The sequence below is a fragment of the Strix aluco genome, chromosome 28, assembly GCF_031877795.1.
Source record: "Strix aluco isolate bStrAlu1 chromosome 28, bStrAlu1.hap1, whole genome shotgun sequence".
In the NCBI taxonomy this organism is placed as follows: Eukaryota; Metazoa; Chordata; class Aves; order Strigiformes; family Strigidae; genus Strix; species Strix aluco.
The window spans coordinates 5,403,311-5,430,840 of NC_133958.1; the positions used below are offsets into that span (position 1 = coordinate 5,403,311).

The 27,530-nt window shown below is 48.3% G+C and overlaps 2 protein-coding genes and 1 long non-coding RNA gene across 3 annotated transcripts; 1 reads left to right on the forward strand and 2 right to left on the reverse strand.

Moving 5' to 3' along the window:
- Positions 1–4,404: 4,404 nt before the first annotated feature.
- ATP6V1B2 (ATPase H+ transporting V1 subunit B2) lies at positions 4,405–13,997 on the reverse strand. Its single transcript, XM_074808258.1, has 14 exons — positions 13,854–13,997; positions 11,197–11,252; positions 10,387–10,485; positions 9,651–9,744; positions 9,473–9,550; positions 8,817–8,956; positions 8,587–8,688; positions 8,093–8,190; positions 7,733–7,856; positions 7,190–7,340; positions 6,730–6,812; positions 6,534–6,638; positions 6,195–6,324; positions 4,405–6,077 (listed from the first exon to the last, which is right to left on the reverse strand). Exons 1-14 carry the CDS (start codon positions 13,960–13,962, stop codon positions 5,935–5,937), a joined length of 1,512 nt encoding a protein of 503 aa, XP_074664359.1. The 5' UTR covers positions 13,963–13,997; the 3' UTR covers positions 4,405–5,934.
- A 4,541-nt stretch (positions 13,998–18,538) lies between these two features.
- SLC18A1 (solute carrier family 18 member A1) lies at positions 18,539–26,276 on the forward strand. Its single transcript, XM_074808260.1, has 15 exons — positions 18,539–18,936; positions 19,172–19,532; positions 20,208–20,266; positions 20,529–20,612; positions 20,890–20,982; positions 21,269–21,358; positions 22,299–22,342; positions 22,471–22,531; positions 22,666–22,761; positions 24,551–24,629; positions 24,749–24,800; positions 24,992–25,055; positions 25,148–25,267; positions 25,463–25,596; positions 25,917–26,276. Exons 1-15 carry the CDS (start codon positions 18,813–18,815, stop codon positions 26,028–26,030), a joined length of 1,575 nt encoding a protein of 524 aa, XP_074664361.1. The 5' UTR covers positions 18,539–18,812; the 3' UTR covers positions 26,031–26,276.
- Positions 21,247–23,807, reverse strand: LOC141916123 (uncharacterized). Its single transcript, XR_012621067.1, has 3 exons — positions 23,698–23,807; positions 22,077–22,217; positions 21,247–21,381 (listed from the first exon to the last, which is right to left on the reverse strand). It is a non-coding gene; the product is annotated as an uncharacterized LOC141916123 (long non-coding RNA).
- Positions 26,277–27,530: the final 1,254 nt, after the last annotated feature.

Sequence of the window (27,530 nt, forward strand, 5' to 3'; positions counted from 1 at the left end):
CCTCTGGCTGTTTCCACAGGACACTCTCCCCACCACTGTGCAGGGGGGCCCAAGCCACACACAAGCTGCTCCGTGCCCCCCAAAAGGGCACCCAGCACTGGCACCCAGCTCCCGCTGATGCTTTCCAGGGAAACCTTGGCTTTGCTCACACTGCCTGAGGCGTGAGGGAAGTTTATTTTTAGAGCCTTTGAAAACTGATGAGGAGGAAGGAGATAGAAAACCACGTGCAAGGGTTCTTTCTCCTGAGCGGCACCTTCTGTTACACGTCCCCTCCGACCGTCACCTGCCCCAGCTCCAGGGTGCTGCCAGCTCGGCCGAGTCCTTCTCAGGCCTGTCTGTGTATTGGGGTCAGGGGAGCAGGGAGGAGACCCCCGAGCCAGCTGTTATCCCAGGGGACATCTGTGTCCAGCAGAGGCCATAACCAAATTGCAAACGCCACAGCACAGTGAAGTGGAGCTGAGCAGCAGCAGGAAGAGTCAGGGCAGGTCTGGGAGCAAGAGCAGCATCCCAGAGGGCACACACACCATAAGGACAGCTTCTTGGCAATGCCCAGGACACTGGGAAGCCAAACCCACAGCCCTGGGAACCCTGGGATGCTTCTTCCATTAAACCAGGTGAGGGTTGGTCCCATCCCCTTTCCAGCAAAAGCCTAATACTGATGAGAAAAAGCTGTGTCCTCCCCCCAGGCAGGGCTCAGAGCATCCTCTGCCTCAGGCAGCAGCAGGAATGGGGTAGTGGGCAGTGCCTGGCCCTTGTAGGGCTGTTGCACAATCAGAAGCACGACTCTGGTGTCAGGATGCTGTGAGATCACAAGGAAAGCTGAGCAGTGGAGGACAGCCATGGCCCAGGCAGCCAGGTCCCTGCTGCAACCCCGCTGCTCCATGCCCAAGGGTTCAGGAAGGAGCAGAAGCCCTGATAACACCAGGGTAAAGCCTCATGGCACCCAGCACTTCCTCTGTGGATGGTGGAACATGCTGGGGCTCCCAGGCAGAGGAAGCGTCTGAGTACAAGGGGCACAGTTGGCTGAGGCATTGGAGGGGCAAACCAGGAGAAGCAGCAGCAGCTCGTGCATCTCCCCACAGTCACTGGGTTTCCCCACTTCGCCTGTGCTTTGGGTTCGCTCTGCTCCAGCTGCCCAAGCACCAACCGTCCTCAAACAGAAGGAGTTTGAATTAGCTGTTGAACTAATCAGAGGATGCAAATAAGCTTCAAGACAGAGAAAAGCTGATTTGCATCTTCTTTTAACACCCTGGTGCCACTGCACCAGTTTCTGGCTATGGGGGGCAGAGTTAGTCCTAAAATCTCAGCAGACACAAGACCAGGGCTGCCTTTGAAAGAGCAATTAAATCGAGCCACCTCGTGCTCGCAGGGTGATAGAGGGTCAGAGGCAAAGCTGCTTTTGATGTGCAAATAACCTGCAGCAGCTCTCCCCACCAGCCTGCTCCCCTGCCTTACATCTGCCAGTCCCAACTGAAAACCCAAGGGGCAGGGTGGGGGAAACGTGTCCAATGTTTGCTCTCCTCCCCTCCTGAATGAGCCGACAGCTGGCGTGTGCTTTTCCGAGGGACCCGACTGGCTGACATCAGTTGGCGAAGGGGGATAAGACCCCCAGGCAGTCCTCATTAGTCATTACCAAAAAAAAAAAAGAAAGAAAAAAGAAAACAGCATGTAAATGCACTAAGGCAGCAGCTGGGAGATCAGCACGTCCCATTTAGCATGGTACCTGCTGTCTCCACGCCATGAAATATCAGGCTGTTTGTTTAGCGTCCGGCTAAGTGCCATGTCAGGAGCTGCTCGCTCCTGGCCGGGAAGGGACACACAGCCCGGCCCGACGCCACGCAGAGGGGCACCCCCTCCTCCCAGCCCCGCACGTCTCTTTGCTTTCCCACCCCATTTTTCCGGCACAGGGCTGTTCTCAGATCAGTGCTAAGACAGCCGTGCTGCAAGCCCCAGCCTGCTCCCGGGGCCTCCAGCTGACGGGAGCTAAAGCTGTTTTTGTCATTCCTCTCTTCCAGGGCCCTTGTCGCTACCTGGGAGCTTCCAGGCTGCAGGACAGGGTCTGTCGTCACGCAGGAGTGTGCCTGTGAGCACAGGGTGACAGCGATGTTCTGTCTGTGTTGGCAGATGCATTTTCTCCAGCAGTCGGGGAGCACGAGCCAGGCAGATGAGAGATTTCTGCCCTGTTTCGAGGCTGCAGAGCCGGAGGAGAGCAGGCTCAGGCGATGCCAGCGAGGAGCAGCAGGACACGGGCAGCGCAGCCACTCACGTGCATGAGTCGAGGGAGCCGAGGGGACAGGTCAGAGCTGGATGTTGCCACCATACCTCTGCCAGACATACGTGCCTCATTAAACCAGCAGTCCTAGAGGTTTAAACAGCAAGTAAGCCTGAATTAAGTCCCCCAGATAAGAGCTGAAGAGCCTCAGCAGGGTGGTTTTGTGCACAAAACCTTACAAAGCCAAGAGAAGCAGAGCCAGCCCTACCCCCAGTCCCCACAAGCACCATCCAAGCAAGCTGAAAAGCATCACTGCTGCTTCCAGCAGGTCTGATAACTTCTGTAGCAGTTCTTGTGCTGCTGCCTAAACATTTAATTGAAAAAATAACCTTATTTCCAGGTGATACAGGATCTGAAACAGCCCTGTCCTCCTGGACTGCAGCAACACAGCTGACAGGGGAAGGGATCCGCTGGCCGCTCGCTGCCGGCCGGGCGCGCAGTGCCGCTGCGTGGCTGCCACGCTCCATCCGGCGCCGCGCTCGCCGGGCTGAGCACGCAGCTCCTGGGTGCTGCAGACAACAGTTATTTTATCCCCGGCACAAAGCCACCCTCACTATTTTTATTCATCCCAAACCTCTCTCTGGCCCGGGTTGAGCCACGCTGTCATGGCTTGCTTGTGCAGCCTGCCCCAAGCCACAATATCCATCTCATTCTTTCCTTTTTGCTCCCATCAGCTGCAAATTAGAGCTTAATTGCCATAAATATTCTCCTAATCACAGAATTCCTTTTGCTTTGCTCTGTAACATGCACATTTCAGGAGCCATGTTATCCATATGCAGGTATCAGAGGCACTCACCCACGCTCAGGAATGCTTGTTCAACCTTTGTCCCCAAAACCTGTCACCTGCTGAAGGATTTCAGGAATTCACTGGACTTCGGAATTTCTCCTCTTACTCATGTTTTCAAAATTACTGAGCGCCTGTTTTTTCAAAAACCTGTTCATGAAGTTATTCCCATGCCCTAACCATAGGCTCTCTCCCTCAAAACAAACTGTAACTGAGGGGGTAAATGGGTAGAAAAAGTCAAAAGCACCTGTCCCAACTTTTATTTAAGCCATCAGACATGTTTTTAGCATACTAGATCCTCCTTCCTCTTCTTCCACCACATTAAGTGAACAGTCTTTCAATCTCTGTGGGACAATCAAAGCAATTATTAATACTGAGGATATGGGATTTGTAACTTAAGTCTCTCCACTGGTGAAAAACATACAGCAGGAACCAGCTTGGACATTTAAATGAGTTCTTTAAAAAATGAGCTCCTGTCTTTACTACCTCAAGGACTTGTACTTCTGTACAAGAAACAGCTCAATTATAGCACAGCACAACACTTAACAGGAGAAGACCCGAGACAGCCTCAGGCTTTTATCAGTCAGAACAAACTCTGTTTACGGAGACGGTGTCGGTGCAGCTCAGCACATCAAGGTACGGCTCTTCAGAAATGAACAGCAAAATCAGCAGAAAGGTGCTTTCTTCCCTCATTAAGTGACTGGTTTTGATGTGCACGTTGTTCAAAGGAAGGTGTGTTTGGGTTTGCCGCCACTCTCTGGAGGACATCGGGAAGGATCCTGGGTCTCCCCGTTTCACAGTGTTCTCAGCCTCACCCGCACCAGCCGCGCTGCACCCCTGAAGCAGGGAAACTGGTACAAGTAATTCACAGAGAGGGACCGACACCAGGAATTTAAGCAGAGTCATGCCCCAGGCTGGCTGCACAGAACACCTGAATAAATCTACCCAGGCCCCCCTCACCCTTACTAGCACTGTTCATCCAGAAATTTAAAGTCAACATATGCCCAAAGCTCATTTTCAAGAAGCCTGTTAAGGTTTCCTAGCCTGGCGCATGCGGACACAGCGGTATCGCGTTACCTCCAACATTCCTGCAAAGCCTCTCCCCGTGACTGCACCACCCCCCTGCTCCCGCAGCACAAAGCCTTCATCCTGACACCGAAGGACAAACCCTCTTGTCGTAATGTGGGGGTGGCTCAAGCGGCCCTCACCGCACACCTCAAAATGGAAATGAAAAGTTTTCAGCACGTTAGGAAGTCGTTTCATTCATGTAACCAGGCAAAGGACATCTCAGCCACTGCGGAAAGACCTGAAGCTGTTTCCAAACCACAGAATCACAAAAGCTCCCACATTGTTCAACACCTTCCATATTTAATTTATTTAGATATTCTCTACATTAAAGTATTCTCATGCCAACACTTCCGACCTCCCATCCCTACCTCAAGAAAAATAGACTTGACACAGCTTTAGGGTGGAATGCACTGGAATAAAGTTGCTATTGCGTCCAAGTTACAGAGAACACGGAACAAACTATAGAAAGAACTGCACATCGGAGACGTCAGGGAAAGCTGGAAGTAGTGCACTATCGTTCAAGTCATGTTAGCACCTTCCTAGACAAGCACTGAAGGCGTTTAGAGAGGTGCAACATGCTTTGGGTAGCTAGACCAGAGCTTAGACTACATTAAGCCTGGAAAAAAGCAAGAAAGCCTGCCAGCACTGGGCTTGGAGCCTCGTCTGAACCAATTTGAAAAAAACAACACTGAATTGACTAGCCAAGTTTGCAGTGTTTGGGAATGCTGAGCTCTCCTGGCTAGCCAAATCCGTGCCTGGAGTGCAAACCACAACAGTTTCAAACACGACTCGGGACCCAGTGCCACCTAGAGCATGCTTTATAACAGAATTCAAAATATCCATTCACACACCAAGCTGCTTTCTCCTGTTGCATCATTTAGTACAAGACATACTTTAAAAGCTGACCTCCCACCAGTACAACTGCGTCAGGTAGAAGAGGTTTTTTTTCACATCTCATAATCCCCTTCAGTAGCAGCACAAAGCCTTGAATTACATATAGTTTTGCCTGTTGGGACACTACTGATCTCAGAATGCTTTAGCTGCTGTTTTCTGTCTCTGGCATTTCCAGAATTCAAAGAAAAAAAATGGATAAGTAGGAAGCTTACTCTGCAAACTTCAATTTAAAACCTTTAATTTGGTAATAAAGCCTTATCATGCTACCTTCAGGTAGCAACGCAGCGGCCTGTGACCTCTGAAAAGATCCTTTGCTAGTGGAAAAGCACCTAGCATGCCTACTCGTGTCCTCAGTCCACGCATACCTTTAAGAATCTTAAACCACAGTTAAAAAACAGTGACTTGCATTTTTCAGAAAGGTATGTTGCCCTGCACCACGCTCTCCACATCTTAGCCTGGTCTTCAGGCGCGACAGCAGGGCAGCACAGTGCCATCTGTTCTACCAGCAGCACGGCAACCGCGTACGATCAGATGGAGCAGATGCTTTGGACAAAGGAACTCACATTTGCTCTTTCAGGTTTTCTAAACCACGTGCTCCTCGTTTGAAAGTAAAGATTTGCAAATTTCTGGTAATCCTCAAGACATTCCCTCAAAATGTCTACAAAAGGTCCAGTTCAAAAAATAAGCCTCAGGAGAGCTATTGCACATTTGTAAGAGCTGGCCTAAATATCTTCCTGAAGATCCAGGCTTTGGAAGAAGGGATATTTTAAAAACTGGTATCAGTGTACATTGGAACACTGGCACAAGTGTCACCTATTCTTGGTTTTAATCATAAGGGCGACAAGTAAACACCAACACATAGAAAAAGAAAACAAACAGCATTTCACAGAGCAAGGAGTTAGAGGTGAAACTGTGGCTAGTGTTTCGCAGTTGAATCTCGAGGATAGAATTCAGCCAGTGTGGTCTGAGGAATTCTCTTCAACATCTCCTTGGGGAAGATTCGCAAAAGCTGCCATCCAATGTCCAAGGTCTCGTAAACAGTGCGGTTTTCATAGGGACCTGCAGAAAGCAACCACAGCCTGAAATACGGGGCAGGAAAGTGTCTCCTTGCCAGGCAGATCTGAGGACAAGACCTTCTAGGTGTTACGGTGTACTGGGATGTTCAGAAACACTCACCCTGAGCAATGAAGTTCTTCTCAAACTTCTGCAGAAACTCCAGGTAAAGAAGATCATCTGAGGTAAGAGCTTCCTCACCAACTACAGCCTTCATAGCCTGCACATCCTTTCCGATAGCGTAGCAGGCGTACTAGAAGGGAGAAACAGAAGTGCTGTTACCTTGATCATCCACGTAACAAGTTCTGTTCGAACTCAAACAAAGGGGCTCACTAAACACTCAGTGCTTTAAAGCAGCCTCAGGAGTGTTCTCAATTGCTGTTTGGCATTCCCTTTACAGGCTGTTTAGTAAAATGTCTATTTGAAACACGATTCTGCTTCTCTGAAGAGGTTTCTACATACCAGCTGGTTGGACACATCTGCATGATCCTTCCTGGTCATGCCCTCTCCAATAGCTGACTTCATCAGTCGAGACAAGGAGGGCAAGACGTTAATAGGCGGGTAAATCTGGAGGAAAAACACATCCAAGAATTTCAACATTAATACTTTACAAAGTACTGAGTAATCTTAAATATGTTCTAACTGGTGTGGTACACACCTGTCTGTTATGCAGCTGCCTATCCACGTAGATCTGTCCCTCAGTGATATATCCAGTCAAGTCAGGGATAGGATGAGTAATATCTGTGGGGAAAAAAAGTTTTGACAGTTTTCAGACCTTTTATATCCATTCTAGCTCTGATGCGGCAAGTTTTCGCCATTAAGTGACTTCAGAAGTAAAATGCCATCAGTCAGTGCCCCCACATATCGCTACATGCTCTTATGTGAGGATTAGAGCTGTGAGCACTGACAGGGGGCTGGAAAACAGTCCTGAAGTCTGAAACGGGCAAAGCATTTCTGGTGGCAATACAGACGGAGAAGGCAGCTGAGAACTGCAATATTCAAATGGAAACCTAAAGGCCACAGGACCTCCTATCTCGCTGCGTGTCCCAAATAATGCAGATTGCTCTAAAGGAGTCCTTTAAAGGGCTATTTATCAAAAACACTTGAAAATAACTCACCATCATTGGGCATGGTAAGAATAGGAATCTGAGTAATGGAGCCATTTCTGCCTTCCACACGCCCAGCACGCTCATATATAGTAGCCAAGTCGGTGTACATGTAACCCGGGAAACCACGGCGGCCAGGCACTTCCTCTCTAGCTGCTGAAACCTGAGGCAATCCAGAAAAACGTTTCCAAGAAGTCAGATCACTCACACAGACCTGCTGTCTCCCCTAATTAAACTACACAAGTGACTTAAAGTACCTCTTCCTGCAGGTGATACTAAAACACAGCGAGACAACTCCCTGTTAAGAGAAGTACGTCACCACAACCACGTATGATGAGATGTTCCAAATCTGGTACTATAATATCCAACGGCTGAGTGCCACCAGTCAGGTAAGTTCAGCTATCACAGAGGCAATGAATAACTAAAAGCCTCACTGGCTAGTTAAGAACACTGTAATGACTACTACTATAACAGCTTAAGCAAAAGTTTACATTCTCACTTCATACTACAAACCCTTTCTGCCAACACCCAGCACGCGAGTTAATAAATGCGTACCTCTCGCAGAGCCTCCGCGTAGGAGCTCATATCTGTCAGAATGACCAACACGTGCTTCTCACACTGATATGCCAAGAACTCCGCTGTCGTGAGAGCTAGACGAGGTGTGATAATGCGTTCAATGCTGAAACAGAACAGCGTGGCAGTATTTATGACAAGCACTTTAAGGCTGCAAGGTAACAGTCTGAAGTTACAAAGACTTTAAAACTCTCTAGAAACCTGCTACCAACTGGAGTACGAGCACGTCATCCTCAACTTCGCTGCAAAATGTCAACGTAAGTGACAGCTGGCAGGACACCAGTGAGGCTTCAGCTTCCCGTTTACTTGTTCTCCTCAGCCTTTTCCCCAACAACTACTTACGTTGGATCATTGGCCAAATTCAGGAACAGACACACGTTGTCCATGGACCCATTTTCCTCAAAGTCTGATTTGAAGAACCGAGCAGTTTCCATGTTCACCTAAATCACAACATTATGGCATCAGTTCCAGACCAGATTTTAAGTTACTACATTTTTGCATTGTATTAAGGTCTAACCACCACATTAATAATCCATAAGCAAAGCTCTCTATCATGAAGACTCCCCTACATTCCCAACGTAATGAGTTATTTCTAGAAGAATGAGTTATTTCTAGAATTCCAGGCTAGAGATTAGGGTATTTTATCCTGATCAGACACATAGTTACAGTACTTCTGGCCATTTGGGATTTTCAGCCATTCAGCCAACCAATTCAGCACTTTTAGTTACATACGTAAGACCTACTTAAAATACTTTCAAAAAAGTGATGCTCAGCTACTCCTAGCATTGGCTTATTTATTAGTCAAGCATCATTTTTCTCCATTAGTAATGACTTACACCCATAGCAGCAAACACAATGGCAAAGTTCTCTTCACTGTAGTCCATCACATCTTTGGATTTCTTCACCAAGCCAGCTTGGCGACAGATCTGAGCTGCAATCTAGGGGAAAAAGTGTTTCAGTCCGTCTGTATATTTGATGCTATTACACAGAATTTAACTTGGTTTACTTTTTAACCTCAGCGAAATGCAAGCCACTAACTGTTTAGAGAGTAGCTTTGGGTACTCACCTCATTGTGGGGCAAGCCAGCAGCTGAGAATATGGGGATTTTCTGGCCCCTGGCAATACTGTTCATACCATCTATAGCAGAAATGCCAGTCTGGATCATTTCTTCTGGGTAGATACGACACTGGGGATTGATTGGCTGACCTGTCGTAGTTTTTAAGAGAACACATGTTATTCCATGTACATGTTTGAGGCTCAATCAGACCACTGACCTGGAGCACTGATCTGAGGCTCATCTCAAAAGGTGCAAACCCCACCATTAGGCCAACAAATCTTTACGTGCTCCTGGTCCTGAGCCTTTTGTAGATCCCAGGACTCTGGCGTTCTGTGGTCATGTAAATGGTAAGAGTGCTTTCAAGAAAAGCCTGTCAGCTTATTGGCTTTTTATCTTTGGAGGCTGTATAATTATGATAGTCTACAAATACTTGGAAGAACAGCTTCCAAACATCACAGAAAACAGTTATTTTCTGCTACCTCCTGTATAAATTTTGTACCACTTGTGTAAATTTGATTTGAGTTTGATGCCCACACATACTTAAAAACAAGATTAAAAACAAGATTAAACTCTGCCTAACAATTAGAGCCTACATTCAAAATCAAATCTATTGTAACCACCAGATTTGTATTTAATTCCACACCAGGAATGGATTAAGAACATACCCATTATGTCAAGAAAATCTTCAGCCAAAACAATGGGGCCTCTGTCTATAGGTTTTCCTGATCCATTAAATACTCTGCCTACAAGAAACAGCAGTAAAATCAAAATGTAAGTTACTGTGAAAATAAGTTAGCATGTGATAAGTCTGTTCATTCTTCAAAGCATTATGCAAGTACTTACCAAGCATATCCTCAGAGACAGGGGTTCGAAGAATATCCCCCGTAAACTCACAAGACGTTTTCTTAGCATCAATACCTGAAGTTCCTTCAAATACCTGTAAATATACCAGAAGAAGAAAAAAAAACAGGAGAAAGGACTAAATATTGTGCTTTACAAAATAACACACTAGAATGCTGCTTCACAGCTTGAGAACTTGATCAGTCACAGGGCAGAAAAAAAGGCAGTCCTCTGCAAGCAAAGAATTTCAAGAGCTGCTACAAAGCATCACATAAAAACCTACTTTAAACAAAATTGATGAAGTGTATCAGCAGCAACCAACAAACCTGGTGCCATCCCCTTGATCTCAAGTATCTCCCTTCGCCAACAGGGTAAAGTTCTTCAGATAAGAATAATTAATATTAACAAGAGACAGCTGCTTAGAAGAAATACCTGCACCCACATAGCACAGGAGTTGATCTTGAATCTAATAGTGCACAATTACAGTACAACTCCTTTAATCTAGCAGCAAAGAAATCTAGGGAGGGATGCAAATAAAAAAATGTCACCGTACTCCAGTTTTCAATCTTCTAAAATTATTCATGCCACTTGCACTTGGAATAAGTAGGTAATTTGGTTTTTTTTTAATTTACAGTACCAGAAGAACACATCACAAAATAGATCTGACGTGGCTCAGACACATGCTGATTAATAAAATTGTTTTCTGTGCAATAAGAGACACTCCTGTCCCTAGTCGTACCTGAACCACAGCTTTGGAGCCACTGACTTCCAGAACCTGCCCACTTCTTCTTGTGCCATCAGGAAGAGTCAAGTGGACAATCTCTGCGTACCTAGGAAACTGAAGATGAGCAAGAAAGATGGTGGAAAGCATTAAAGAGTCGTGAAACAAGTTATCAATTTCAAGCAAGCTTAAGCTTAACAGCTACTCTATTTTTAAAAACAATTTTATCATCAGAACAAAACTCATTCCAAGGCAATTAAAATTTATCAGGCTAACGTCATTTTTACAGGGACTATACAACATTTCCTCAGAGTTAGAGGCCGCAGAAAGACCTAACAGAACCCGTTCCAAACACCCCAGTAGTCCTGAAATACTAACGGAAAGCCACGATGTGGCATCTGACAACAGGAAGAGAAAGCTGGTTGTTGCTTGGACAGCACCAGCTGCTCACCTTCAACAGTAACTGCCCAGTAATGTGAAAACAAGCCAAAATGGTTTACAGGTCCCTTTTACAGAACACTCGTGCTTTGGTAACAAAAAGGTCAAGAACAGAGCGAATAGGTATGTTTCTGCATTCAAGTTTAGACAACATTTTGAGGATTTTGGTAAAACTGAAACACTGTTTCCTTTCTTTCCCCCAACAGTCCCAACAACTCTCCTTACAGCAATTTGCATATTGTCATTTCTCTCAGCAGTCAGAAACATATCTTGTATTAAAATTGCTCGGTGGACCCATGAATTTCACAACAGTCTGGATTTAACCTGCGACAGCTTTTCTTGTAAACCTTCCCTCAAAAAGTTTCATTCATCAAGAACCTGAAACTTTACCTTAACTTGATCCAAGATAACCAGGGGACCATTCACACCCGACACGGTTTTATAAGCTGAAAGAAAGCAAGCCACAAGTCAGGTACTTCCTCAGACCATCTGAAATATCCTACATAAAGTTTTCAAAGTTTCATCCCTATCACCAGGCCCAAGTTTGCAGATTTTGGGCCCAGCTCTGTACCACTTCTATGGTTGTTATGAACTCTACAGGAAGGATTAGGTACTGAAGTGTGTGGCCAGCACTTTTTGCCTTTACTTGCAATGCACCTGAGGTAATGTTAAGATATATAATACTGCCTTTTTCTTGTCTGTCACAGAAATTCACTGATGCAAGCTTACATCCAGGGGTAATTTGAATGCCACCAGAAACACCAACACTATGTAAGGTTGACATTTGAAGTTAAGGAAGATACACAATTGCAAGATCTTTAAAAATCAGGGATAACAACATCTGAAATTTGTGATAAAGGAGCAATCACGGGTGTCACTGATAGTTATGTCCAACTGTGAGAAGACCTTAGTATCAACACTCAACTTCAAGGTTTGGTTTTTTAACCACAGAATCGTCCTGCTCCATAACACTGGAACAGCCCATGTGAAAGCCTGGACTTGGCAAAGCAAGAAGATCTCATGCTCAAAAGCTGATCAGCAGAGCTTCTACAGTACGTTGTGGGTTTTGGCACAGTGCTAAAAGGAAACCTTGTAACACCTTTCCTGTCTCCTGAGAAAAGGTCAATGCACTACACTGCAAAAGGTTGAATTTCACCTTAGCCACACTCCTCCTACTCTTGGGTTATCCTGGTTTAACCTAAGGGTTGACACCTGATCGAATGCCACAGCCAGCTGGCTCATCAGAAGGCTCCTGTCTTAAACATCAGCAGCTCAAGCATTAGCACTACATACAACTTCTGAGGTACTGTGTGCCCAGAATTCTTCACTCTGCTACCAGCCCCGAGAAAAGCTGTGAAAAGGTAGTAAAGAGGCCTCCTGCCTTGCTCCAAGGACACGCTGGTGTCCCAGCTAGAGCCCAGCATCACTTGATCCACAGTTAAAAGTAACCTTGAGTCAAAGCTTTATCAGGGTCACAAGGAGCAGTGACCAAGAGAGTGACTGTTAATCACTTATCCCTGGGAGGGGAAAAAATGAGCAAGTGGAGGCTTTACAGAACAGGAGAGACACCAACACCCCTTCCTGGTCACGCTGCAAGGCAGAGGAAACGGGCACTCGTGGTACTGGAAAGATCACAAATTCCACCAGCACCAGGCCACAGGGAATCACCTGGCTGAGCCACTTCAGCCTGCCCGGGTCTGGCACAATCACCGCGCGTTGTCTAGACTGTCAACAACGTGGTATTTACACTGAAGCAAACAGTTTGAACTGTTGCAATGTAATCTCTTAAACAGCAACAATCACAACTGCATTAGATAAGGTTTGAGGGTCACTGGGTGTGTAAAATGGTCTAAGGCTGGAACTCCTATTTCTGAGTTTTAACTCTTGTCAAAGTCCTGCTCCATTCACCCGAGCAAGGAGAACTGCACAGACATCATGCTACGAAGAGGACTCTGCTTAGACTGCAAGTGTTTGCAACCCACTGTCAACAAGAAATGGAAAACATTATCTTGAGCAAAGCACTTCATCTCATGACTGTCTCATGAGCACTTCCTCCTCAGCCAACGGGAAGGGGCTTACACTCCTCGCTTTGTCTGCAAGAAAACAGTTCCTTGACATCAATCTGCATCAATTCCCCTTGAAGGCCGCTCGCCACTGCCTCAAAATTCCCGTTTCCAGTGAGATCAACCAGTTCTATGACAAACAAAAAGCAACAGAAGTGTTTTTCATATCTAGCCTGCAAGCGATGTCAGGTTGGGCAAAAGCCAAAATCTACACAGAAAAACACGAACTGAATATGAAGTGAGCTCAGCTCCAGCCTTGCCAGGAGCCTCCGCTCCACCGTAAGCCTTGGGGGAGCAGGAATTGTAACGACCGAGTTGGCTTTCAAACCAGACCGACGTTTTCAAAGAAACCACCGCAGAGCAGCTGCCCGGCTGCCACCTCGTACGTCCGCAGCCTGCGCGGGGGTGCAGGCAGAGTCACCCGGGTAATGACTCCCTGGATCAAAAAACAGGCCAGGAAAAAAAACCCGCACCTTCAGACAACTCTGACTTCCCCCTACTACACTGCAATACGGGGTTTTTACAAGGCTACTGTATTTCCCCTTTTCCACCAGATTTCTCAAATTCGTTTTACAGGAACAGAACCCGCAGCACCGCCAGCTCACAGCAGTTCCCAGTTCCTGCTCCTCACGCGGCTGTTCCCGAAGGACACCGCGATGGCCAGCGGGCAACAGGCCCGTGGACCGGCGAGTGCCCGATTCCGGTGCTCAGGGCGGACCGGGCCGTGCACGGCCCCACTGCGGCACCCGCTGCCGTTAAAAGCCCGACTCGAGCGGGCCGCCGGCCTGCAGCCCCCCCGCTCCGACCCCCCCGCACCCCGCAGGAGCTGCCGCACGGAGCGGCCCCGCTGCTGGTATCGCCCGCCCGGCTCCGGCGCGGCCCGGCCTTGGCGTGCGGCCCACCCGGGCCGGGCCCCCCTCCGCGGCGCCCCGGGAAGCCCCTCCCGCCCCGGGGAGCCCCTCCCGCCGCGGGCCCCGCACTCACTGAGGCGCGGCTGCGAGAGGTAGTCGCGGGTGAGGGCCGCCACCTGCTCCCGCGGCCCGCCGGGCCCGGCGCCGTTCACCAGCCCCCGCACCGCCCGCACCGCCGCCATCTTCTCCGCCGCCCCGGCCCCCCACGCCCCGCCGCGCATGCGCTGATATAGCGCCGCCCGCGCAGGGCCCCGCCCGCCGGAACGGGGCGGCAGCGGGAGCTGACCGGGGTGCTGGGGGGGGCACGGCGGGAGGGGGGAAAGGGAGGGGGAAAGGGGAAGGGAAAAGGGGAAAAGGAAAAGGGGAAAAGGAAAAGGAAAATGGGGAAAAGGAAAAGGAAAATGGGGAAAAGGAAAAGGAAAATGGGGAAAAGGAAAAGGAAAAGGAAAAGGAAAAGGAAAAGGAAAAGGAAAAGGAAAAGGAAAAGGAAAAGGAAAAGGAAAAGGAAAAGGAAAAGGAAAAGGAAAAGGAAAAGGGGAAAGGAAGAGGAAAAATGGAAAAGGTGTCAGGAAAAGGAAAAGGGACAAGGAAAAAGGGAAAAGGAAGAGGGGAAAAGGAAAAGGGGAAAAGGAAACGAGGGAAGGGAAAGGGGAAAGGGAAAGGAAAAGGAAGAGCAAGAGAAAGAAGAAAAGGAGGAAAGGGAAAGGGGGAAAGGAATGAGAAGAAAAAGAAGATGAAAGACAAAAAGAGAAAAATAAAAAAGAGGAAAGAAGAAAAAGAGAAAAAGGATGAAGAGGGGGGAAAAGGGAGAGAAAGCAGGCTAATTAATAAATGAATTGACAGAAGGGTTAAATGGCTGAGAACACAAGAAAAGGAGTAATTCTGCCATAAAAGGAAAGCAGAGCCCTGGGCTCCTGCCCAGGCACCCCCCAGCACGGCCATCCCCAGCCCCGGGCCAGGGGCACAAGGGGCATTTGGGGCTGTCTCTGCCCCGCTGCCCCAGCTCAGCAGTGCTCCGGTGGGGGGGTTGGTGTCCCCCAACCTCCATGAGTGTCCTCACACCTCAGCCGTGTTCTCATGGATACACTTCACCTAAAACCAGCGCTTTGATCTAAGGGTGTAACGGTACCTGCTTAGGGGAGATAGGAGATAAGAAATACAGTAGGATCTGGCAATGAGACAGGGCTGTCGATGGAAACACCCCACTTGCACTGGTGCCACATCAAGGGCTGACTGGTACAATTGTTTAAAGGACAGAACGAGATGCCTTACCCCCTAAACCTTAGATAAGAAAAGGATAGTGGGTTACTTATAAACACCTTTTTCCAGAAAACCATTTGTCTTTCAACCTTCTATTTCCTTATGGGTTATGTATCTCTTCATACATGTTACATTTTAATAGTTGCCATTTGTTCTCCTCCCGGCTTAGCAGTGAGACAGAATTATTTGATGTTATAAAACAACATTCTATGTTCTTCTACATTAAAACTAGAAATACTTCAGGGGAATATGTTTTTAAAGAGACATTGGCAATTCTGTGCTTGGTTGAAGGAGCAACAAAGTACCAGGGACTGGTGAGACTGATGGAAAAAAACTTAACAATCGCACAAGAAACTGTTTGGCTAAGGGGGGAGTAAACACAATAAATAATCCCCAGACAAAGGGAAAATGCCGTCAAGTGGATTAAACACAAAACTGGAAGGCTTTGGCCAGGTTTCAGCTCTCCTTCTAACGCAACATGACCTTGAGCAAATTACCGAGCTCTCCTGTTTGTCAATAGTTGAAAGGACTTAAAATACAAAGCAGCAGGACTCGCTAAATGGCAGCCTCAAGGGTTACTTCAGCCAGCACCACTTTGCAAACTGCTTCCACCTGCATTCAAAGCCCAGCTTAAAAGGTGGCCCAGGGATGCAAACTCCAACCGCTCAAAACAGACCATTCTCTGTTCTCGGTATTTTTATTCAGTTCTTAACTAGTCTCACAGGCTGAGAAAATTTGCCTCATGGACTAACAACAAAATAGCATTTGACAATGGAAATTCACCCACCGGAGAGCGTAAGGCAACGGGCAGCAGCCACTGCCAGGGCAGCGGCTCCTGTGCGGGGTAGGAGAAACCTCCTGGTAAAGGAAATATTAGCAGGGAGTGACTTTAAAGCAAAGTATGATTTTATGGGTGCCTGTTCCAATCTGTGTTTATGCTGTCGTGTTCACCCGACCCCAGGCTGGTGGCGTTACATCTATAAGCCATTTGTCTCACGCTGGTTTGTAAAATGCTGCTCTGTGCTGGTACGCGGCAGCCCTCGCCACACAGCAGATGTATTTCACTGCACCTTTGAGGTGAGTCAGCAGCAGAGAGCAATCTCGCCCAGCGAAGCCTGCTGTCGTCTGAATTCACCGGAATTGCAATCAGCCTGCAGAGCCGGCGTGAGGTCTGCTATCAGCAGTTTTTCAGGCGCACATCCTATGCTGGGCCTTGAGACAGCCCATAAATTCTCTTATACTTTTCATTACATCAGAAATGTTCACTATACTTTACTACCTCAGTCTGGCCAGGAAGAAAATTGTAGTCATTTTTTTTCCGTAGGGTTATTGAATGAAAAATTCATGGCAAACGTTTATAATGGTTAAAAAAAAAAAAAAATATCTGGAAGAGAACTGCCTGGAAAAATCTGACAGACACATGGAAACACTTCCAAAGCACATCTGAGTAAGCTTTCCCATCATCCCTGTGAAACAAGTGACACGACACTGCAATCTCCTTCAACTGCCCCCTGACCTTGGGGCCTACAAAAGAAAAAGATAATAACTGTCTCCACATGCCCCTCCTCACCTGAAGGAGAATCTAAATTATTTTCTACTCAGAGCTCAAGGTACAGCTGAGCAATTCTGAGCTCCCTCAGTAGATGGTAGTGCTGCACTGCTCATTCTCTGACTACTTCGCAGATATTTAGAAAGTAATTTCCAGGCCTAGACATTCAATTCTCAGCTCATGAAATATATTTAAAGGCTTCAGCTTCTGCTCTAATGCACACCCAGGGAATTCCTTGGTAGGATGTACTCATCTCACGTTATTAGCAATAGATTTGGCCATGCAGAAGGCAGATAAATAGCCTCAATGGCAGATCTACGTGCCAGCAGAGAGAAGGGGAATATGTTTAGGATTTCTTTTCTTTCTCTGCAGTAAATCTCTGCATCCTGAATGAATGATGGTATCAGGTTTGGTTCAAAAAAGAAATCAAGGAGCAAAGTGTCAAAAGTTTAAGAAAATTGAAATTATGGAAGAAAAGAGATCACATTGTAAATGGCATTTGCAGTACCTCACCCATGCATGGATATCATATTTAATCCAGCTTTGACTATGAGAAACCATCCTCGTTGGTCCAAGAAACATCTCCTTGTCCCTGGAGATAAAGTAGACAGCATAACTGCACAGGGAAGGGCTGTCATTGGCCATCAGTCATTGGAGAGTAGTCCAAGACCTAGACTATTACATATTTTATAAATGCATCTCCCAGGGCCATTTAACGAAGCCAGCCTTGCCGCCCAGTGATGAATCTGTTCACTGCGCCTCATAACCACCCGCCGCCAAGGCAGAGAGGGCTTCCCCCATGGAGGAGAGGGCTGTGCAGTCCGAGGGAGGCACATTCAGTGTGCTCAGACCCAGGCAAGAGTTAAGGTGCTTGGAGAGAGATAAGCGTTGATGAAAGCCTGGAGAGCCGGTGCCTCTGCCGCAGATAAACACTCCTGCCTCTCTCCTCCCAGTCCCCCTCAGCCCACCCCACCGGCCTGCTCTGACGCAGAGGGAGCTGCAGGGCTGAATGAAACTTGTTTGAGGTTCCAATTAAATCTCCACGGAAGAGGGACACTCATATCCTCTTCTGATAAAAGGTAATCATAAATCCTCTGGGAGCAGTGGCTGCAGACCACACCACCTCCCGCAGCAGCGGCCGGCTCCTCGCACCAAGATGGGCTCCAGGGTAAGAGTTCGTTTTCCTCTGCTCCACACAACAGGTTTGCATTGAGAAGGGGACAGGGCTTGGGGCTTGAGATGTAAGGGCTTCATTAGTCCACATGTCTTTATTGTCTATACTTCCTTACTCTTTCTCTCTCTCTCTCTTAATTTTTGTATACATGTGTCTCTTCCCTTGCATTAATTCTATTATTTGGTATTTACTAGTACTTGGAGGTACAGTGAGAAACCATCCCTGTTTCCCAACTTAGTGACTTGTGTGGCATTCATATTTGATGATAGAGGGTTTGGAGCGTTTGCTTGTTTTACTTAAAAATTGGTAAATATCATTGCCTGGGATTTCAGAAAACCACAGGATTATTGGAAAGAGTGATAGTTGGGACTCAGCTCCATTCATTTTGCCACTTAGTCTCTGAAGTGCCTAAGAGCTATAAGAATGTAAATGGCTAATTGTTTGGTTGGTTTAGTGCAAATTTCTGATTGATATTTTCAATGAGTCCAAGCAAGCAATCTTCTCTCAGCTCCTCTGAAGCCCTGATCTTAATCACGTATGTTAGGTTTTTAAGTCCTGTATCTTGCCATGACATTTCAATTAGGTCAAATGAAAAGACACGTAGGGTAAATGAATTTCCTTTGAGATCAAATTTAATCTCCAAAGAACAAACATGGAATAAAAGATGTAGAGATTACCTCAGATAAACTGCTGGCTTGATCCGTGATTTGAGTCTTTGGAAGACGACTTAAATGATGCCTTGAAGCAGGTACAAGATGTCTCAGGAGAGTGGAGATGCGTTAGAGCTCACTCTATCTGCAACTTTAAACGCAAGCTTGATAAAACCAGGGTCTTTGATAGCAAAGCTGGTGCTCCCAGCTCCTAGGGAACAGCACCCAGCTCTTGGAGAACACAGACACTAAGTGACCTCAGGAGTTGCTGTCTCAAGGGAGAAGCCATGAGCTGTGGGAGGTTGTAACTCAGAGTGTTTTCTTTAAAGCTTATAGGAGACCTTCAGCCCTGAAGATCAGGCGCCCGCAGGACCCAGGCTGGGCTCCAGGCTCTCGGCCATGGCCCCGGCCGCTGAACGCGCTCCCTGGCGCTGGCTGGCAGCTGGCAGGGCGTCACAGAGGCTGGTGCTGGTGGTGGTGTTCGTCGCGCTGCTGCTGGACAACATGCTGCTGACGGTCGTGGGTACGGCGTGCGGCTCTCGCGGTGCCCTTCGGGTCCTGCCTCGGGGTTTCGGCTCCTCGGTTGGTCTCTGGTTGATGCTGGCAGGGTCCCTGCGCAGGGAGAGCCGTGGGGAGGGCTGGGTGCAGGGAGCCTCCAGGACACCAGTATCTGGCCAGCACCGTTCAGATCAGCTGCATGCCGAGCCAGAAAATGGAGCAAAATCACTGACTAATCCCTTCCCTGGCTTTTCTTTCAGTACCAATTGTCCCCACCTTCCTTTATACAACAGAATATGAAGGCGCAAACAGCTCTGTTGCCCCAGCCTGGACTGAGCCGGCTCCTCCAGCCTTGAAGGCTTCTCCTTTCTCCTCCATGTTCTCCTATTTTGACAACACCACGGTGACTGTCTCGGGCTCTGCCAGTGCTGCAGAGCTGGCGAACGGGACGGAGAGCAGCCGCCCACCACAGCCCCCCACCAGCAGCCCCCCAGTGCCGAGCGGCTGCCCAGAGGGCGAGGAGTTCCTCGCCAAGGAAAATGTCCGTGTGGGGCTGTTGTTCGCCTCCAAGGCTCTCGTACAGCTGGTGGTCAACCCATCCGTGGGTCTCCTGACCAACAGGTAGGTCAGAGACCTGGGTTTGTACCGCGGTGTAGCCCTTCAGGGACAGGCAGCTCCTGCCTGCTAATGAAATCACCACTAGCTGGGCAGTAAGGGTCTGTGCTGCACATGTGCAGCCCCTGCAATCACAGAATTACAGGGACCGGTGGGTAAAATAGCAAAGGGGAGGATATATGCATCAAAATAAGCATGAATTTTACCTCTTCTAAAAGCCTACAAATGGCTTGCAAGTTTATATTACAACGTAAGCCTCACTAATGCTCTCCTCAGGTGTGGACAGATGTTATTTAATACCAGTAACCATCAAATAAACAAGCAAATATTCCCAACCCGCTATGGACAGAATGTTGTTGTTCAGATTTTCTGCCCCTGAGTTTTTCTTTGCCTTTGTTTCTAGCAGACACGTGTGAGCTGTGCCGGGCTCACCTCCACGTGTCTGGGTGTGCAGATGAGCTGGTAAAACAGAGCCGTATGTCTGGGTGTGCTTTATGGTATTATCTGGGCGCACTTAGACACCAGCTGCCTCCTTGAACAGCACTCACGGGCACATCCACAAGTTCAGGAGATGCTCAGCAGCCCACAGAGATGTGTGTGTTAAGGCTGGGCAGAAAGACCAGATCTCAAGCTGGAATCAGGAGTCCTCCCTGAGATGGTGCCTCTTTTTTCCCTTGCCAGGATAGGATACCACATCCCCATGTTCATCGGATTCATCATCATGTTCATCTCCACAGTCAGTGAGTATTGCCCGGCCATATGCTCTTGACACGCCGCAGCACAAGAGAAAATACTTTGGTCTGTGCCTGCACTGCTGTCCCTGTGCAGGAGAAAGGAGTAAGAGCAGAGCACCCGGTCTCAGAAATCGGTGACAAGAAAGGACAAGTGGCCCCCTGCCCCCTCCAGCACCCGAACTGGTGCAAACTGGGGCCACTCTTACCCTCTGCAGGGTTTTAACGCTCAGTCCGCAGTCCTGACGCCGCCTCTCTCCTTCCTCCGCAGTGTTTGCTTTCTCAGGCACCTACACCTTGCTGTTCGTCGCCCGAGCCCTCCAAGGCGTTGGGTCATCGTTCTCATCAGTCGCAGGTAAATGTTTCAGCTACACCTTAGAGTCTGTGTTAGCTCCCCTTGTCCAGGTTCAATTATCATCTCAGGAACAATCAGCAGCACAGACACACCGAGTGCCTTCCTCAGCTTCCTCCTCCTCGCTGTGCCTGCCTGGCTGATGCAGATGCTGCACTCACACAGCCCAGTCAGCGAGCAGATAAATCCCGCCAAAAGCCGAGGCTGCTTTCAGAGAGGACCCCCCGCCACCACGGCACCAGCCAGCCTGATGTGGCCTCTGCTTTCTCTCTGCTTCCAGGCTTGGGCATGCTGGCCAGCGTGTACACAGATGACTTCGAGAGGGGCAACGCAATGGGGATCGCTCTCGGAGGCTTGGCCTTGGGTGTGCTGAGTAAGGAAACCTTGTTCCCAAGGGGGTTTACATCAACAAGCATCTCCAGAGCTTTGCTGGCCATCCCCTGCAGCTTCCACCCTTCCTCACGGCCAGTCTGTCCTCCTCCCTCCCTCCGCTCACTCTCCACGGCTGCTGCCCGTGGGACCCGACACCTTCCACCACCTTCACCAAACACCCAGCGGGGGATTCAGAGAAAACCACGGCAGCAGGAGCCACGCGCTGCTGTTCCCCAGGCGCTGGGGACGGTGGCACTGCCGCTGTGTGACACAGCCTTTCCTTGCAGTCGGGGCCCCCTTTGGCAGCGTGATGTATGAATTCATGGGGAAATCATCTCCCTTCCTGGTCCTGGCATTCCTTGCCCTCTTGGATGGAGGTGAGAAGCCAAATGGTTTAATGCTACAAAAAAAAAAAAAAAAAAAAAAGTGTAAAGATTTAAATGCAGATGTTTCGGGGAGAATCTCACAGGGTTTGTGTGAAGGAAGAGGCACGGCTGATATCATCAGCACTGGTTAGTCTGTTATTGCTAAATCATATGTTTTCTACCACCAGATGATTGACATAGTAATATAGTAAGAATTAGTCCCTCATTACTTAATAAACCCCCTGATTGCTTTAATGGCTTGAATAGCACATTCAGTAAAGCTCTTTGAACTGCGAATTCTTTGTGAAAGGCACACTTGTCTGCAGCCTCTTCACCACGCCAGGAAGGAATTAGACTTTGCCAGCATAAATGGTGATCCTTGTTCTTTCTCCGATGGCTGTGTTACAGATGCAGGCCACGAGAGCCTTCAGAGTGTAACGGCAAAGATCTAGGTAGCAGAAATGTGCGGTTTTAGTGCGAAGTATTAAGCTAATTAAATTATATTCACAGTTACTGTCTTTGCCTAGATGTAATGCGAGACATCTTTAATGAAGCATGTAAGAGCTTTTGGAAAATGAAACATAGGTCCCATACATATGAAACTTTTTTTTTTAATCCTGTTCTTCTCCATGTCTAATTTCTGTCACGCTCTAGTTGTGGCTCCGCAGCTGGCAGCCTGACGGAGAGCATTTGCATATTTGACTGCTTCATGGGTTGACAAAATACTTACAACACAGTCCACTTCAGGGAGTTCTGCTGCTCCCTCCCGTGGGAGCCGGGCTGAGAGCCACCTCTCCCTCTGCCCGCTTCAGCGATGTCCCCAAACACAGCTACCGTGTCCCCGGGGGCTCTGCCGATGAAGGGGGTCGGGCTGAAGGAAAAACCAGAGGGAAATGCGGGTTGAAGCGATGCTGTCTCCAGAAGCAAGCTAACATCAGCGTTTTCTTCCCAGCTTTGCAGCTCTGCATACTGCAGCCCTCCAAGATCTCCCCCGAGGTGAGTACAGACACGTGTGCGTACGCGAGGCGGTGCCAGGCGGCGTGAACGGAGCCGGGGAGCGGGGCTGTGCGGGCGCCGGCACACGCGGCTCTCAGCCGACGTGACCCCGCTTTGCCATCCCGCAGAGCACCAAGGGCACGCCGGTGTTCACCCTGCTGCGAGACCCCTACATCCTGGTCGCCGCAGGTAAAGGCGTCAGCGCGCGCCGCGCTCCTCTTCGTGCCCCTGCGTCTCCTGGTTAAAGAGATTCCCTCGTGCCTGCTTGAAACGGCAGCAGAAGGCGGCTACACTAGAGCGTTTCTCCCCTTTCTCCCCGTCAGGAGCCCTCTGCTTCTCCAACATGGGGGTGGCCATGCTCGAGCCCACCTTGCCCATCTGGATGATGCAAACCATGTGCTCCCCGAAATGGCAGCTAGGTAGGTGCCGTGCTTTGCAGCCTCCGCTCCTGAACAGCTGCTTGGTGTAGTTTAGCTAGAACCGGTCCTGCTTAGGCACTGCCAGATGGATTGAATAATCTCTCATATCATTCGAAAAAAGAAGAAAACATATGCCCTCACCCGCACAGAGTGAGTGATCCCAGGCTGCGTGTTGCTCCAATTTCAGCTCGAAATGTCCTTAGTGGTAGCTATACAATGTGCTTTTCTCTATTATTGAAAAAATTGCATAGAATCAGGCTCCCCACAAGAGCAATAATGGTGGAAGAAAGGCTGTTTCATGCACGGGAAGCCTGTCAAGTCTTGTCTTCTGCAGGGCAGATAATGGTATCGTGCTGGGCTGAAATCGTGGCAGCCAGATGGGTTTTGCAGAGGCAGCTCTGAGTTAAACAAGGCCATTTAGAGAGTCCCAGGCAGGACAGGATGGGACGTGCTAATTACCAGCTGCCTAGAAAATGTGATATGGAGATAACATTGTCTGTGTTTGCTACAAAAATAAAAACTAATTGTTATAAAACCCAATTGGCTGAGGAATGACCCAGGGGGTGCCCCAGGCTACACTTAGATCCCAAATTGAATTAATTGCAGCCTGGAGCAGGAGGGCTGAGAGAGCTCCTAATTGAGTTATCCTCTGGTCAGGCAGGAGCATCCATCCCGATAAGAGCCTACGATGCTTCTCATGAGCAAGCAATTGCACAAGGATGGGGGAGGGTAAAACAGCGTCCCAGGGACTCTGGCAGTGGGGAGAAGGGGCAGCGTAGCCACCTGGTAACCACAGATGTCACAGGCTGAGGAAAGACTCAGGGCTGCCCCCGTCCCCACTGAACTCAAGGGGGACCTCTGAGGTGACTTGGCAGGACCCAGAGGTCAGTAGACACCAAAGAAAATCCCAAATAGATTCACTAGATGTTCAGGTACCTGAGTTTTGAGAGCAGTTTGGATTTAGACGCAGCTCAACTGCAAGTCACCCATCTCACAAGCTGTTATGAACTCAGGAGCTTGTTTGTCTGTATGCTTCAGTTTGCCCACTTCCTTAATTCTGGGAAAAAAAAACAGAAGAGCTTGGACTAAACCTGCAGGATTAGCTGTGTTCTGCAGTTGTTAGAGAGGAAAGAAAATTAAACACAAATCAGTGTGTTTCAATAAGGAAGTTGTCTTAGTGAAATGGAGCTGAGCAGTTTTATTTATAGTTGGTGGGAGAGTATATTAAAAATAAACAGCTGGTAAATCAGCAAACAGTGCAAATATTTAATTTTGACTACACAATAATCCCCAAGCTTTTCACTTAAGCAGTTATTTTATTCCTCTTTATTTAGTCAGTGAAAAGCAGAAGGGGAGAAAGGTGGAAGAGGAAGAAACTATGACAGTAGACAAGGACAAGCTTATTAAAGCACTGGGGACAAAAAAACGTTCTGGTTGTCTCGCAGATCTTGTGGGTGAAGTGCTGCACCTCTGCGTCCCTCAGTTTCCCCCCCATCAAAAGCAAACACATTTTCTAGGCCTCCCTCTGTCTTCACAGCGGGACCCCCACCCTTCTGCAGGGCAGGGAGCAAAGGGGAGCCAGCGCAGCTGTGCACGGGGCAGTGGCAGCGGAGGGCACGGAGAAGCCCCACTGCAGGGAAGGACCCACAAAGCGGGTGCTGGGCGTTAGCCCACCTTGCCTGGCTCATGATATTCTCCAAATGAGAGGCAGTTAGTGAAGTGAGTATTTTTGCAAATCCCCTGTACTTGCTTGGGGATGACACGCTCGTTTTTATTCTTTCTCTCTCAGGGATGGCGTTCCTCCCTGCCAGTATATCCTACCTCATCGGCACCAATCTCTTCGGGATTCTGGCTAACAAAATGGGCCGGTAAGCGGAACCTAAGAGATTTCAGCTCATCCCAGCCCTGTGCTTTCAGCACGAATTACGCTCGTGGTGTTGTGCATGCTGAGAACATCTGCCCTCTCCTAACGGCGGCCTCGTTGCAGGTGGCTGTGCTCCCTGATCGGCATGGCCGTGGTGGGAATTAGTCTCCTTTGTGTAAGTAGCATAAGACAATTTCAAGACCTTCTGTGGAAGAATCAGCAGGGGCAGTGTGGGTGATAACACCGAGATGGGGCTCTGTGCCCGGCAGTCAGATGTTCAGTGGTTGCACAGATCTACGTTACACCTTCACACCTCGCACAGCTCTTCTGGCCTCGTTCATGTATTCTCTCTCTCTCCTCCCAAAGGTACCTCTGGCCAAAAATATTTACGGGCTGATTGGCCCAAATGGTGGCCTTGGCTTTGCCATAGGTAAGCGGTCGGCATTCAGGCCACACAAGGCAGCTCTCGCCACTGCCCCTGGGGGAGGCGATGACTGATCAGGTCCGTCTTGCTTTGGGCAGGGATGGTGGACTCCTCCATGATGCCTCTCATGGGTCACCTCGTGGACCTTCGCCACACCTCCGTCTACGGCAACGTCTATGCCATAGCTGATGTCGCCTTCTGCATGGGCTTTGCCATTGGTATGGCGGAACTCTTACTCACGGGGGGACGTACTCAGTGTGTATCTCACTCCCTTTCCTCCACTCAGCCTTCTCTGCAAGCAATCGGCACTGAGGCTGCAACCCGCCCACTGTAGATTTATAGCCCCCCTCCGAACGGGAGAGGCACCTTATGCTCTCTGTCACCTTGGCCTTTTTGCATTTTTAAATTTGCAGGTCCATCCACAGGCGGTGCGATTGTACGAGCTATTGGGTTTCCCTGGCTGATGATCATCATTGGAGCTATCAACATCGCTTACGCTCCTCTCTGCTGGCACCTGCGCAACCCTCCCGCTAAAGAGGAGAAGATTGTGAGTTTAAGTATCTTTGACTCCCTTAAAGCACAGGGGATTGATAATCCAGAGATTTGGGGGGGGGATTAGAATAAATTTGCTAGGGATTGTGTCTTCCCTCTTGGGTTCTACTCCACCCTCAACAAAGGGACAAAAAACTCAAACAATAAACCCAGTAAAGTTTAGAGCTATGGTCCTTTCCCAAACTCACAGCTGGTATTCCCTGTGCAAAAGTTGTTGGCTGCTTCAGCTTTCTCTAAAAGTGGTAATGCTCCCATTAACTATTCAAATTAATCACCATTTTTACTAAAGCATGATTTCTTCTCTCCTTTACCCAGGCAATCTTAAACCAGGAATGCCCCCTGCAAACCAAAAGCTACAGCACTCAGAAAACCCTGCGCGATTTCCCCCTCACAGATGACAGTGATGTGGAGGCAGAAAATGTGGAATAGCAAGTGCAAGGCTGCGTGCCCTGTTCTGAGCTAATACTATGTTTGCAGAACATGGGGTGTATTAGCACCCACAAATAACCCAGCCCCCCAAGACTTGTGGATGCAGGACGGACAGAGGCTGTACCGCTGACCTGTTCTGTCGGCCGTGCAATCCACAGCAGGGAGCAGAGACCCCGGATTCAGAGGCTCTATCCATTTAGTTAAGCCACTCATTTGCTGTGTGACTTCTAGGCAAGTTACCCCAACTCACCTCATCTCACCTGTAAAAAAAAGTTATGAAGATGAGGAGAATCCTATCAACCTGTCCTGCAGAACAACATTGTCTTGGGCACAGCCTCCCCATGCCGTAGGGGATAATATCAACATCTCTCCCAGATGAGTCCAGTGGCATTTGTTAATGTCTTTAAAGCGCTTACTGTCCTTGAAAGAAAAGCACTGGAGAAAATTAAATCAGCAGCATCAGCTTTGGGAGACTTCTGTCTCCAGAATTCTGCTATAATCCCCAGCATGAAACCTTTCTGGAACAACAGGGCACTATCCATCTGTGTCACTGCCAGGCCATCAATAAAGATGTCACTGCGCTGCTAACGTGCTCCACACTCCTCTGAAGACAGTTAAAAAAAAAAAAAAAAAGTTCATTGCTGTCTCGGTATATTTACGTGTTGTGCTTTTGATGTGCTACTTATGGCTGCTTGTGTCGCTCTTCTGCCATCCATTAAATTAATTCATTTATATGAAGAACTCTAAGAAATTCAGGTAGAAATTAGGCTGAAAGCAGTTTCAGGCTCTTAAGTGCAGACTCAGCCAACAAAGCTAGTTAGATCCCCTGGGATTGTAAGTGACTAATAGAGCATTTTTAAAAATCCCCGCCCCTCAGCTGGGATGGGGTAACGGGCTGTGTTTGTGATGCTAACCCGTGGCAATGAGAAGTACAATAGACTGATTTAATTGCCCTTTTGCAATTTCCTGGCCACAAGTTCAGAAAGAGAGCAGCTGCACTGTTAACAATAATTATTGAGTATAATGGTCTGTAGAAGTACACTACAGTTAAGTAAGAGCGTGAAGTAATAGAGGTACCAAATTAATTTTACAACTATCAGAGAAATTCCCGTAATCTCATTTTTTCCAGTGTAACCTCAAACTTACAACTTCTCTGGTTCCACCGTTGGCAGTTTATATAAATTCATTTCTGTCTTGAATGAGCAGTTGTGTAACGCACAGCCATTTCACTTGCCAAAAAGAACAGATGATTCACTGCTCTGGAGCCCGAGCAGCACAATGCAGATGTGCTTGCCAGCAGGAAAGCAGGAGGATAATAACAATTCATCAAGATTTGGTACCTTATGACTCATTACCAAAGGTCATAAATGGCTATTGTCAGGCAATCCCACATCCACGGTGGGCCCATTGCCCCTCGCTTTGCACATACAAGATGAAATTGTATTTCTTAGGCTGACTGGAAATGACTAATGCTAAGCCTGTTCTCAAAAACTGGTTATT

What these genes read in the sequence shown, in the direction of transcription:
- ATP6V1B2 (XM_074808258.1), bottom strand. Translation starts at nt 13,962, where the DNA reads ATGGCGGCGGTGCGGGCGGTGCGGGGGCTGGTGAACGGCGCCGGGCCC. An exon ending in CTGGCTTGCCCCACAATGAG is followed by an intron (nt 8,689 to 8,816) that starts GTGAGTACCCAA and finishes TTTTTCCCCTAG; the next exon opens with ATTGCAGCTCAGATCTGTCG. An exon ending in GAAGAACTTCATTGCTCAGG is followed by an intron (nt 6,078 to 6,194) that starts GTGAGTGTTTCT and finishes TGCTTTCTGCAG; the next exon opens with GTCCCTATGAAAACCGCACT.
- SLC18A1 (XM_074808260.1), top strand. Translation starts at nt 18,813, where the DNA reads ATGGCCCCGGCCGCTGAACGCGCTCCCTGGCGCTGGCTGGCAGCTGGC. An exon ending in GTGGGTCTCCTGACCAACAG is followed by an intron (nt 19,533 to 20,207) that starts GTAGGTCAGAGA and finishes TTCCCTTGCCAG; the next exon opens with GATAGGATACCACATCCCCA. An exon ending in CTACATCCTGGTCGCCGCAG is followed by an intron (nt 22,532 to 22,665) that starts GTAAAGGCGTCA and finishes TCTCCCCGTCAG; the next exon opens with GAGCCCTCTGCTTCTCCAAC.